We start from the raw sequence: 12716 nt of genomic DNA on the forward strand, positions 1-12716 counted from the left end.
AGCCAAACCAGGACCACCTCTTCTTTCAGGCAGAGCATGACGTTCATCCGGGTCCACCTTCTCCTTCCCAGACCCCACATGAGGTCTGTGCTGCTCATTCCCTTCTCAGTGGCAGCTGCCCACAGGCTCTGAGTGCTCAACTATATGATCTCAAGCTCAGTGCTCTGCTGCTTCTCACTCATTCAGGGGGCAAATTTGGGCTTCTGGTGACCAGATAAAACTGGGGTGGGAAAATCCGGCTTCTGAAAACTGTCTTCATGAATAACAGGAGCACACTCTGGTTTCTTGTGGAGTACAGAGCCAAGCACACAGCCGGGCACTTGAAAAATCACAGCAAGTGACCATCTTGCACCTACTGAGTGCGTGCGATGTGCCCATGCTGTGCCAAGTATTTACACTGCCACTTAGGACAAGGGAAATGTTAATATTCCCACGGGGAAATGGAGGCTCCCGGAACCTAAGTAACTCACCCAAAGTCACTTGTTTAAAAGTGGCAGAGCAGACATTTGAACACACGTATGTTATCCAGGATCTTCTATGATGCAAGGGATAGAACTCAACCAAATTTAAACCAGCTTAAGCAAAAAAAAAAAAAAAAAAAAAAAAGGAAAACCATGGAGTCCAGTGGGAGATTTCAGGCACTAATGGAGCCAGGTGGGCAAAATCTCTCTATATATCCCCTGGCTCCCTTTCCTCTGTGTTGGATACTTCTCTCTACATGGAAAGGGGACAATTTATTTTTCCTGATAACAGCAGTAAAAATTTAGTTCTACTAGCATGCCATTTCGCCAAGTTTAAATCATTGGATGTCCCGCCCTGAAGCAGTCACTGTAAGCAGGGAAACAGAGCACTTAACAGAGCACTTAACAGAGCTGAGTCATGTGGCTGCCACTAAAAATAGTGAGGGAGGGGGGTGATCAGCAGAGCCTCCCTTGAATCACAGAGATTGAATGGGATTACTAGAAAATGTGGGAGAGATGGTTCCACAACAAGGGATATAGAGTAAATGATACCTATTATAATCTAGTCCTTGGCTGCCTACCTTTCTTTCCATATGAATACTTAAAAAAAAACAAAAAACAAAAACTTGACAGAAAGAGAAGGAGAAAGCACCAGCAGGGCAAGGGGCAGAGGGAGAGGGAGAAGCAGGCTCAGCGTTCAGGCTGGACACTGATGCAAGCAGAAGTCCAGAGGCTGGAGAAGTGCTAAAGCTCAGGACTCTGGGATCATGACCTGAGCCAAAGGCAGGTGCTTAACAGGCTGAGCAACCCAGGCGCACCCATACGAATACTTTTCTAAATGGCCCCATAATGTATGTACATACTGTATCATTTACATTCTTTGGGCTGTAACAGAAAACCTAAACTCAAGTAAAGTTGGCTTGAAGAATAAGAACATTTGTTATCTTACAAGCCCAGAGGGCTTTCTCCCCCCTCAGTGGAGGAGATGGAAGCTTCAAAATTGGTGGTTCACTTTAGTGCTGCCTGCAGCCCAGGGTGTGATCCTGGAGACCCGGGATCGAGTCCCACATCGGGCTACTTGCATGGAGCCTGCTTCTCCCTCTGCCTATGTCTCTGCCTTTCTCTCTCTCTCTCTCTGTCTCTCATGAATAAATAGAAAAAAAACAAAATTGGTGGTTCAATAGCCTGTTGTCCACTCAGTAGCTAGGAAAAGGGCAAGATCACAGGAGGGATTTCAGGACAAAAAGCCCCCCTTCTACAGGACAAACCAGTAAGTACCAAAGACTGCCTGGGTGGGGGGTACTTATGAGGCTAAGGCTGCCTCCTGACCTCTCTTGACTTTGGGTGGAAAAATAAAAGAATGTTGGGCAGCCCGGGTGGCTCAGTAGTTGAACTCCGCCTTCCGCCCGGGGTGTGATCCTGGAGACCTAGGATCGAGTCCCACACACTCCCTGTGTGGAGCCTGCTTCTCCCTCTGCCTGTGTCTCTGCCTCTCTCTCTCTCTATCTCTCATGAATAAATAAAATCTTAAAAAAATAAAATAAAAAAATAAAAGAATGTTGATGGCCCACGGCCTCTGTAGAAGATGAAGGCTGAGGTTGCTATAGGGGAAACGGCCTTGTTGGAGGACTGAGTTCAGTTTTCCAGCTCAAACCCCATTCCTGTCCCATACCCCAGGGTGTCTTCCTTCCCTCACGGATGTTAACTGGGATCAGCTGTCTGGGAGGTTAACACCTTCCTGTTTACCCACATGAGCTTCTGTCCCCACCGGTCTGCCCCGCAGACTTGTTTCTTCTCGCCTCTAGACTTCTGCTTGCCCCAGTCCCGCCTGAACACCCTGCCCACTCCTTACTCCTAGGACTCATCTTGCCCAGGGCCTAGATCCAGGTCTGCCTCCTCAGTGGAGTCTTCCCCAAAGGCCCCAGCCTTCTTGGGTTACTTTCTATTTTTGACTCCAGGGGTACTTGGCTGTCTGCTTGGGAGCTGAGTGTGGTATTTGCCATACAGTTTCAAGCAAGACTTTTATTGCCTTTTCAGGCAAGCTGTCAGAATTCCCCATTCAGAGGGGAAGGCAGGCAGGGTGGCTTGCCAGACCATGTAAGGGTCTAGATGAGAAGTACAGTTTGGAGCCAGCCTGGGAACATGTTCCACACGACACCATAATTCTTGGGCTCATAAAACATCCTCAGAGGATAGGATGCAGTATGTGAGTGAGTGCTTATTTTTTTGGAAGGGCCCCCATGAGACAGGAAAGCTTTCAACTGAGACTGTCAGCCACCAGGGACCCTGTAACAGGAGCTAGATGGAGGGAGGGAGGGTCTTCCAAAGTGGACTAAGGATGTCGGCTGCGGCCATGGCTGTCCATGTGGATGCTCTGTGGACCTGGCACAATGGCGACATGCTGGTGCTATACACACCCACCGACTTCACACTGCGTGCTTCGGCTCCCTATGCTCCTGGGGCTCTATCCCCTGGGATCTGCCTGTGCGACCTCCACTGACACATCCAGCCGACACACTCTCTCCAAACAACTTCCAGAGAAGAGTCAGTGTGTAAAAGCAGGTGTGAGGGCCACAGGGAGAGCAGAGGGCCAGGACAAGTGAGGGTGCAGACTTTTAACCATCCACACAGGCTTTTCATAAGAACTTTATTTCTCAAAAAGGGGGAAGAATCCAAAGTATTAAAATAACCCTCTAATTTTTGTTTTGGAAGGAAAGGGTAGGATGACAAAATAATTTATATAAAAATTTCAAGCATAATTGCTGTAGATCCTTCATCTTGGGACTCGCAGCTCCAGGTTCCAACTGCATCCCCAGTAATGCCGAATCTTCTGGGTCCAGAGATGTGCAAGCAATTGGAATGTTGCTTTATATTTACTCCACAATAAATATAAAAGGTCCATCTTCCCAGTGGAAAAGATTCAGTTCTCTTTTGCAACTGTTTCTGATGAGAATGCGAAAAAGAAGAGCTGCCTCTCTTCTAAATTCCAAACCTTTCCTCTTTGAAGATGAGTGTGAGCATAGAGAGATAAAATGTGGAAAGACATATTAGGTGTGATGGGGTCTGGTGCCAACCCAGTGTCAGGGGAGACGTTACCTCATTGAGGCGATAAAAAGGTAAAAGCGGCCATGATTTTCCCACTGCCTTTTATGTGGAGAAACTGCACCTGTTTGTTTCCATCATGAAGGGAACTAGACCACGTAAAGCAAAGTCCCTAACTGCAGCAATTAAGCAAAGTCCCCATTCACGGTGATTATTTTCTAATTTAAAAAGAGAAAGGTGAATTGGAATCTGCACATTACCAAGACTAGTAGAGCCAAAGAGAAGCATCTAGATGGACTTCCTAACAGGCAGACCCTTCCAGGAAGTAGGAGATGAGACCTGGCTCATCCCCTGAGATTCTTAAGACACGCTTAACTGTGAAGACCTCCTGAATCTTTCCCGGCTCTTCTTGGAATGCTTTCAGTTGGTGTTTCTCTGAGGCACAGGGAGGTTCTCGTGAAGGTATTTTAAACTTCCATGCTCTGAGAAATCTGAGACCACGTGGTCCTGTCCTCGCAGAAGCCACTTAGTAGTGAGCAGTCCCTCCAGTCCTACTGGTCCCCGCGCGTGGATTCTCGATGTGCTGATGCCCACTTCAGCTCCTGAGAAAAAGCACAGATGAGGATGTGGCTTCTCCCAGCCTCTGCCTCCTATCCACCCACCAGACCCACATCTCTCCTTTCTCCCTGTCTGACACCCTCTCACCCTGCCCACTCCTGCTCCATTCTCCCCAGATCAGCAGGAGTTCCATGGTCCCCATCAACGTGCACCCCAGTTGCTATGAATCACAAGCCCTAACCCCCACAATGAAACACAATGCGTGGGATCTCTTGTACACTTTTATCCCAAATGCATTTTTGACAATACTAGCAGTGCTGTTCTAATATCTGCTTAGTGTCTAGACTGTGTATCATAATTTGACCTTTGGGGACACCTGGGTGGCTCAGTGCTTGAACATCTTGTCTTCCTTTGGCTCAGCATGTGATCCTGGAGTCCCAGGATTGAGTCCTGTATCAGGCTTCCTGCATGGAGCCTGTTTCTCCTCCCTCTGCCTATGTCTCTGCCTCTGTCTCTTGTGAATAAATCTTTTTTTTTTAAAAATTGACATTTGGGCATTTTCTGAGGTATACAGCAATGTCTAGTATAAAGTTTCATCTCAGGACTCCTGGGTGGCTCAGTGGTTGAGCGTTTGCCTTTGGCTTCCCAAGATCTGGGATTGAGTCCCACACTGGGGTCCTTGCGGGGAGCCTGCTTCTCCCTCTGCCTATGTCTCTGCCTCTGTGTCTTTCATGAATAAATAAATAAAATTTTTAAAAAGTTTCATCTCAAGTGTTCTCTAAATCCCAGACATGTTCTCAGTATCTCCCAGGATTCTTAGCACATAGGTTCTCCTTAGACAGTTATTGAATACATGCTCATTCTCCTTCCCTCTTGCTCTAAGCTTAGATTCAGGGCATAAGGGGCTTTCCTGGGTCTGGCTGGGTATTCTGCATGGTATACAGTGAAGGCAGGGCTCCCTTTTCCAACACAACTTTACTGAGCACATACTGTGTAAGAGGCACCATGCTGGACCCTGGGGAGGCAGTGGTAAATAATTAATGTGAAGGCATATTTTCTTGGAGCCCATACTTTTGTGGGCAAGGCAGCCGAAGAAGAGTTCAGCAAATAATTTCATGCGGTGACAGGAGTGCAGGGATGGGTGCTGTGACAGACTGCATGGCTAGGGTGGCCACCACACTAGTAGAGTAGTTAGAGGGAGCTTCCCTGAGGAAGTGCCTTTCCTCTTAAAGCTGAACGATGACAAGGAGCCGGCCAGTGGAGGTGGCAGGCAGAAAAGCACTACAGGCAAGAGACCAGCAGGGGCAGAGGCCTGAGTGGGAATGAGCTGGGAAGTAGTGGTTGGCAAGGAGAGTGTGACTACCAGATCCTAAATCTGGTTTAATAGCATAGGGACCACTTGACTTTGGGCACATGCCCAAACCATCCCTTGTGCTTCAGTTCATTTGGAAAAATGAGAAAATGAATAGTACCCAAAATGAATATTACCCATCATAGAGAATTAAGTGAGACAATGCATATGGTATACTTAGCACAGTCCTGGGAATATGTAAATGCTCAATAAACATCATCTGCCACTGTTATTAATTCACTGCATAAGAACTTAACAAGAGTTTGAGCAAAAAAAAACAAAAACAAAAAACAAACAGAGTTTGAGCATTTGCTCTGAGCAGGCAACGGAAAGACAATGGAGTAGTCTTTTGCTCTTCCCCCATCCTGGACTTTCACTTGAAAACTGGGCACCATGGGGATCCCTGGGTGGCTCAGTGGTTTAGTGCCTGCCTTTGGCCCAGGGCGCGATCCTGGAGTCCCAGGATCGAGTCCCACGTCGGGCTCCCGGCATGGAGCCTGCTTCTCCCTCCTCCTGTGTCTCTGCCTCTCTCTCTCTACGTCTATCATAAATCAATCAATCTTAAAAAAAAAAGAAAAGAAAAGAAAACTGGGCACCTCAACGCTTCAAAGTATACTATTTCTTTTTCAACAACATGGAAGTCAAAAATCAATGCAAGTGATGTGACAATTAAATCAAAATCCCAATATAACACAAACAGGCAACTAATAGTAGAGTCTAATGACTAAGAATAACAGTAAAATTCTCTTTAACAACCTTTAGTAACTTAGTGAGAACTATTCTCTAGGTAGATCTATTCCAAAGTTCAGAGGAATTAAAATGTCTTAAGTGGTTTTAAATAATTCTCAGATGTGTCCTAAATGCCTATTGGTACTCTGTATAATGGTACCTCTGAAAACCAGAGACTGTCTGAAAAATCTCTATACTGGGGAATGGAGATTTTCTTTCTTTTCTTTCTTCTTTTTAAGGATTTTATTTTTAAGTGATTTCTACACCCAACATGGGGCTCAAACCCACAACCCTGAGACCAAGAGTTATATGTTCCACCTGAGCCAGCCAGGTGCCCTTGAAGATTTTATTTCTAATGATGAAAGGGGAGAAGGGTGCCTTTCTTTTTTTTGTTTTTTTTTTTTGTTTTTTTTTTAAGATTTTATTTATTTATTCACGAGAGACACAGCAAGAGAGGCAGAGATATAGGCAAAGGGAGAAGCAGGCTCCATGCAGGGAGCCCAACGCATGACTCGATCCCAGGACTCCAGGATCACACCCTGGGCCAAAGGCAGATGCTCAACCACTGAGCCACCCATACGTCCCTGCTTTTTTTTTTAAAGGGTGTTTTTCTGAAGCTTTTTATTTCAAAGGTGTACTTTAGAAATCAACCTTGCACCTCTGGGGTTCCTGTTTGTTTCTGATGCTAATTTAAGCCCAGCATACGTATTAAAACTTTTTGTTCAGTCCTCAAGGGGAATTCCTCCTCTCAGGCAACCTGGCTGTGTCTCTTCTGAAGGAGTGAGTCTGCAAGTGAGGACTTCGGCATGTACGCCTGTCACAATGTGTGTACATAGACATGTTATGGTCTGCCCACACTGTAGTGGGAGCAACTCAGGCTTTGGACTTTAGTATAAGTTTGAATCTGAGAGACAGCTGGGGGACTTTGGGCAAGATACTTCACTTCCTGAATCTCAAACGTCTATGAAAACGAAAAACAAGTACCTACCTTCTTAATATGCAAAATGCTTAGAGCACAGGACTTCTCCTGGCTCATGGTTGTTCTTAGGATTCTCTCTCATCAAATGCCCTCCCACAATTCTTCCCTTTTATCTTAATCAAGCATGTGACTTCAAAGGACAGGTGTTTCCTCCTTCCTCACCATGCTCCTTGGACCACACAGTAATTCACAATGGAACCCCTTTCTCTCACGACCACAATCCTTACCCAGCCCAAAGCGGTAGCCATCAGAGAAGCGGGTGCTGGCGTTCCAGAACACACAGGCACTATCTACATGCTGGAGAAAGAACTCCGCTGTTTTTTCTGCAGTAAAAAGGGAAGAAACTGAATTAGGGTGACCCACAGGAAATATCCCACCTTCCAGTCATGCACTGGTGACTGACCAGGGCTGGGCCCAGGCCCCTGAAGAGCTTCCCCATATATTAAACATGCAAACTTGTAAAAACTCTGATGAGGAAGAAGGCCAACCAGCTTCATCAGTCCCTGTTGTAGAAAGAGTCTTTCCCAGCCTGGGAAAGACTGGGTTGGAATCTGGATCTCCCCCTGTACGTAGACCCTTGATGTTGCAATGGCCTGACTATACTATCTCTTTGTAAGGCTCTGGAGCCAGAATGCCTAAGTCTGAATTCAAATTCCATGCCCACTAGCTGGGTGACTATGGATAGGTTTCTGAACCTCTCTGTGCCTGAGCAAAATGGGGACTGACAATATTACCTCACTCACAGGGTTGTGTGAAGATGAAAGGACTTGACATCCATAGAGTACTCACCCCAGAGTCTAGTACACATAAGTGCTCAATAAATGTTAGCTATTATTATTGGTGGTGTTGTGATTCCCTAATAAACCAACTACAGGTCCCTTGAGAGGCTGTGCTGGCTGCCTTTTCTGCTGGGCCTCCAGTGCCTGACACCTCAGGTCTCTCTGGATATGTATCTGTGCAGTGAATGAATGTGTGTGGAGAGCTGCTTCTGCCCTTAACCTCCTGAGCCTGGGTTTCCTCAGCTGTAAATGGGTTGATTCTAAAACCTGGAGAGACAGTTCTCTGGATTCAATGGTAATCCCTGTGACACAGAGTGAGTCATCTCCAGAGTGTAGCTAATCATCTCTTCCCTGCCTCCTCCCCTGGGGCCGCTGTGACAATACTTTGAGGTAGCAGATGCGAGAGAACTCAGCAAACCCGCAAATACAACCAACATCAGGCATTATCATTAGTCTATTCAGACTATGTTTTCCTGCTGCTGGAGGGGCTGAGAGGAGCAGGATCCCATAGGGACCAGGATGGAAAAAGCAGGCACCAGATTCCTCAAGCACGTATGCATGTGCACACTGACCGTTCTCCGTGACGATGACATCTGTGTGCGAGCTCCCATACTTGTGGATGTGGTCGATGGCCTCCTGGACACTGTCCACCACTTCAATGCACAATTCCAGGTCCCCATATTCCGTTCGGAGGGACTTCACTTCAGAGGGGCTGAAGGTCAGATAGGAGGCAAACTTGGGGCCTGCATGAATTTTCACCTGGAACAGAGGAAATCGAGGGGTGACAATATAAACATAACAGCATTAAGTCAGCTAGCACTTCTTCCTCTAGGACCAAACATCCAGATGAGCCCAAAGGTATGAGCTGCTATGGCATGGATGATTAAACCAGCCCTGCTTTCCTTTTAGAAGCAGCCCATCACACTCCAGGATGCTCTTTTAAAAATGCTGACTGGCCACTTGCCAGCAATGGGCCCTCAGGAAAACTGAAGCAGTATTTGAGCAGGAAACCTTTGAATGTTAAGGACATTGAAGGCATTTAACAGGCTATCGACATAAGCCCTTACTGCTTGTATGTTATTAAAATGAACACCTGACTACAGAAATCCCATCCCCTGCATATGGGACTCAGGCATGGACTCACATGGAAAGAGGGAGAGGGGGCTCATATTCATTACTACTCCCTTCCCTCCAGAGAAGTCCTACGTGTGCTTCAGAGTTAAAGAGTATTTGGTTGGTAGCCAGGCCCACCTCTAGGCTCAGCTCACCAAAAGACTCTGGTACTAATCCCTTGCTCCTGGCTGGAGGAATTTAAGAATCGGAGGCTGGCCACTGAGGCTCCCGTCACAAGTCTGATCCCATGTAGGCTTCATTATCTAAGACCTCTCCAGGGCTGTATTCACACCTTGATGTTTTGGGACCAAGCTCTTGCTTTTGCTCAAGTTACAAGCGGTTGTCTGTCCTGTTCTCAATGTTCCTGAGGTCCTTCTACCTGGGACCCTGCTCCCTCCATGCCTGGGGTCCAACTATATTCCTCAGGGATAGGAAACCCATTCCCAAGCCTTAGCTCTGGACAAGTCACCCTGACATGCAACACAAAGGAGTTGCATGAAGTACACATTTTGACTGATTTTGATTTAAGGAATTTCAAGGCAATCTTGAAAATAACTACAGATATTCATGGATTTATCTGAAGCAGGATTAGGTGGTTTATTCCTGGCTAAAGGAAAGTCTTCCTCTTGTCTAGTCCAGTCCAGTGTGGTGTTTGGCATACACATGTGCCCAATCACACAAGCCAACAGTGTCAAGGAAGGCCTCAAACATGAATCATCATGTGATTTCACTCCATTTTACTGTGTGGGGTACATTTTCATTTTCAAAATAATCCTTGCAGTTCTCTTTGGGACCATGACCATTTTTAAGCTGACTGGAGCCTTCCTTTCCAGCGAAAGGATGAAGGGAAGAGACACATTCAGGGTCATAGCACACCCATAGCACACATTAAGTCCAGTAGTTGCTTTCTCCAAATGCTATGCTTATTTATATAATTACGAAAGGGTGCCATGACATCAGATATTAAAGCTTACATTATGCCAGAAAACTTAAGATTGTCCATTTTTGCCTGGAGAGTATCTTTTTTTTTTTTTTTTAAAAAGATTTTATTTATTCATGAGAATAAAGGCATCCCTCTTTTTTATTTTTTGCAGTTATTAATTTAAGCTGGAGCATACATTTGTCTGAAACTTACTGGCACTGGTTTTTATAACCTCAATGAAATGGTAGTAAGATAATCCAGAGAGAACATTATACAAACTGTTGACTCCCAAATATTACTGTATTAAGTACATTAATACTGGTAGTTGAAGACACCGGTGGAGGGTTAGACACATACAAATTTCTGGTTTAAAAACAGTTCTGGGGATGCCTGGGTGGCTCAGCAGTTGAGCGTCTGTGTTTGGCTCAGGGTGTGATCCCGGGGTTCCAGGACTGAGTCCCACATCACGCTCCCTGCATGAAGCCTGCTTCTCCCTCTGCCTATGTCTCTGCCTCTCTCTGTGTCTCTCCTGAATAAATAAAATCTTAAAAAAAAAAAAAAAAAGAAAAGAAAAGAAAACATTTCTGCACAATCTTTTCAAATCAAATCCAAACAGGAATGTGTGTTCAGAAACAAACTTTAAACTATGCTGCTTGAATAAAATGATTCCAGAAACATTCAGTGACCTGTCTTATCTTTGACCTCTCTTAGCACTTACACATTCCACTTTGTAATACAGCTATTTGAGTATGGGTTTCTTCCATCTATTGGACTGTGAGAAGGCAGGAATATGTCTTATTCTCTATGTATTTAGCACAGAACTCTGTACACAGTACATGCGAAAAATACTGCTTCTAAAATTGCCTTAAATGGTATGGCAGCTGCTCCTAGTCTAATCCCACAGGCTTCTAAATCTCCAAATGGAAGACAGGAAGTGATGTAGGAATCCTAGGACTTGTCATACCTGTTCCACTCTCAGCATGTCAATGATCTGGTCAAATAATGGTGTTCTCAGCAGATCTCGGTGGATTAACAGAGTCTCCAAAGCATTACAGGCAGCTGGATATTCACATTTAGAGTCTCGGACTGAAAGAAGGAAGACAAAGAACTGTTTCTAGTAACATGCTCCCAAGCCACAGAGCATCTGATAAATATCTCATCTCCATACGGCAGGGGCCCCATCTGGCTCACCCAGTCTGGTGACTTTATCGACACTGGCTTCTGAATCCACATACATGTGGCAGATCCCCTCACTGTGCCCCATCACCGGAATTCCCTTAGCAGCCTTCTGGATATCTCTGACCAGCTGGGAAGAGCCACGTGGAATGATCAGATCTATCATTTTGTCTAGGCGACAAAGATCTTCCACTTCTTCTCTGGTATTCACCTGAAGGGGTATAGAATAAAAACAAAAATCACATCTGACTGGGGCATCTGGGTGGCTCAGTGGTTGAGCATCTGCCTTTGGCTCAGGTCATGATCCTGGGGTCCTGGGATTAGGTCCTGCTTCGGGATTCCCCATGGGGAGGAGCCTGCTTCTCCCTCTGCCTATATGTCTGCCTCTTTGTATCTCTCATTAATAAATAAAATCTTTTAAAAAATGACATCTGACCTCACAAAATACATAGTAGCAGTACCCCTTTTATAGATAAATATCTGTATCTCCGAACAACTAAATCAGGCACTATGACAAATCAGGCACTTCCAAAAACAAGATTAAGTTTCTGGTATCATGGGAATTGAAAAGTCATCTAGCAAATGCTTACCAAATACTATATATTAAATGCTGTGCTCTGCATTACAAAACAGGCAGAACATGGTTCCAGCCCTCAAAGAGCTCCAAGTCTAGTAGGGAAGACAGGACTAGAAGACAATAAGCTATAACTCAAAGCAGGTAATTTTCAAAATGTCAGGAGAGGGGGATCCCTGGGTGGCTCAGCGGTTTAGCGCCTGCCTTTGGCCCAGGGCACAATCCTGGGGTTCCGGGATCGAGTCTCACGTCAGGCTCCCGGCATGGAGCCTGCTTCTCCCTCCTCCTGTGTCTCTGCCTCTCTCTCTCTGTGTCTATCATGAGTAAATAAATAAATAAATCTTAAAAAAAAAAGTCAGGAGAAGTACCAAGTGCTATCTCTGGAAGTTAGAGGAGATACAGATTATGCCTGGCTCAGAGGATCACAAAGGAAGTACTGTTCTGCGGCTTCTCCAATCATAGCCTTAATGATAGGCTGGGTCTTGCTAGGGAGTCATGGTTCTCCACAAGTGCTGCTGGCCACCTCTACTCTGGAATGAAGTGCTGGTGTCAGAACACTGAGGTGATGGCTGTTTTCCCTCCTGATTTGTAATTTCACCCATCTGTCAGGTTACTTACAACAGAAATACAAATACATATGTACAATAACATTCATAGCAACTTTATTCTGTGTAGCCCAAACCTGGAGACAGCCCAAAAGCTGGCCAACAGAAGAAAGGATAAACTATAGCATATACATGTAAATGGAACACCATGTAGTCATAAAAAAAAATGACTGCTGGAGGTAACGAAGTGAATGACCTTCACAGACATAAAAATGAACAAAAAATGCAACACAATTTGTATGGTGTATTTTGTATGATTCCATTATAATTAAGTTCAAAAACAAGCAAAATAGATTGAAAGTGAAAGAAGTAAAGAAGTGGCCATCTGGTAGTGGGGTGGGGCATACTGATCAGGAAAGGCACAGGAGCCATCTGGGATGCTGCAAATGCTCCAAAGCTGGATGTGGCTGGCAGTACGTATATGTGT

At 45.4% G+C, this 12716-nt stretch overlaps 1 protein-coding gene across 5 annotated transcripts in view; it reads right to left on the reverse strand.

Annotated features, from left to right (window-relative positions):
• Window positions 1-3091: 3091 nt before the first annotated feature.
• ALDH18A1 (aldehyde dehydrogenase 18 family member A1) overlaps window positions 3092-12716 on the reverse strand; it is a 46815-nt gene continuing 37190 nt past the window's right edge. For all 5 annotated transcript variants that reach the window (XM_038578336.1, XM_038578335.1, XM_038578338.1 and 2 more), the window contains exons 14-18: window positions 11126-11321; window positions 10899-11020; window positions 8472-8658; window positions 7348-7443; window positions 3092-4105 (exon numbers count right to left, since the gene is read on the reverse strand). In XM_038578336.1, the coding sequence (XP_038434264.1) occupies window positions 3924-4105; window positions 7348-7443; window positions 8472-8658; window positions 10899-11020; window positions 11126-11321 (783 nt within the window). In that variant the 3' untranslated portion in view covers window positions 3092-3923. The remainder of the gene's footprint in view (window positions 4106-7347; window positions 7444-8471; window positions 8659-10898; window positions 11021-11125; window positions 11322-12716) is intronic.

Source organism: Canis lupus, chromosome 28, assembly GCF_011100685.1.
Source record: "Canis lupus familiaris isolate Mischka breed German Shepherd chromosome 28, alternate assembly UU_Cfam_GSD_1.0, whole genome shotgun sequence".
NCBI lineage: Eukaryota > Metazoa > Chordata > Mammalia > Carnivora > Canidae > Canis > Canis lupus.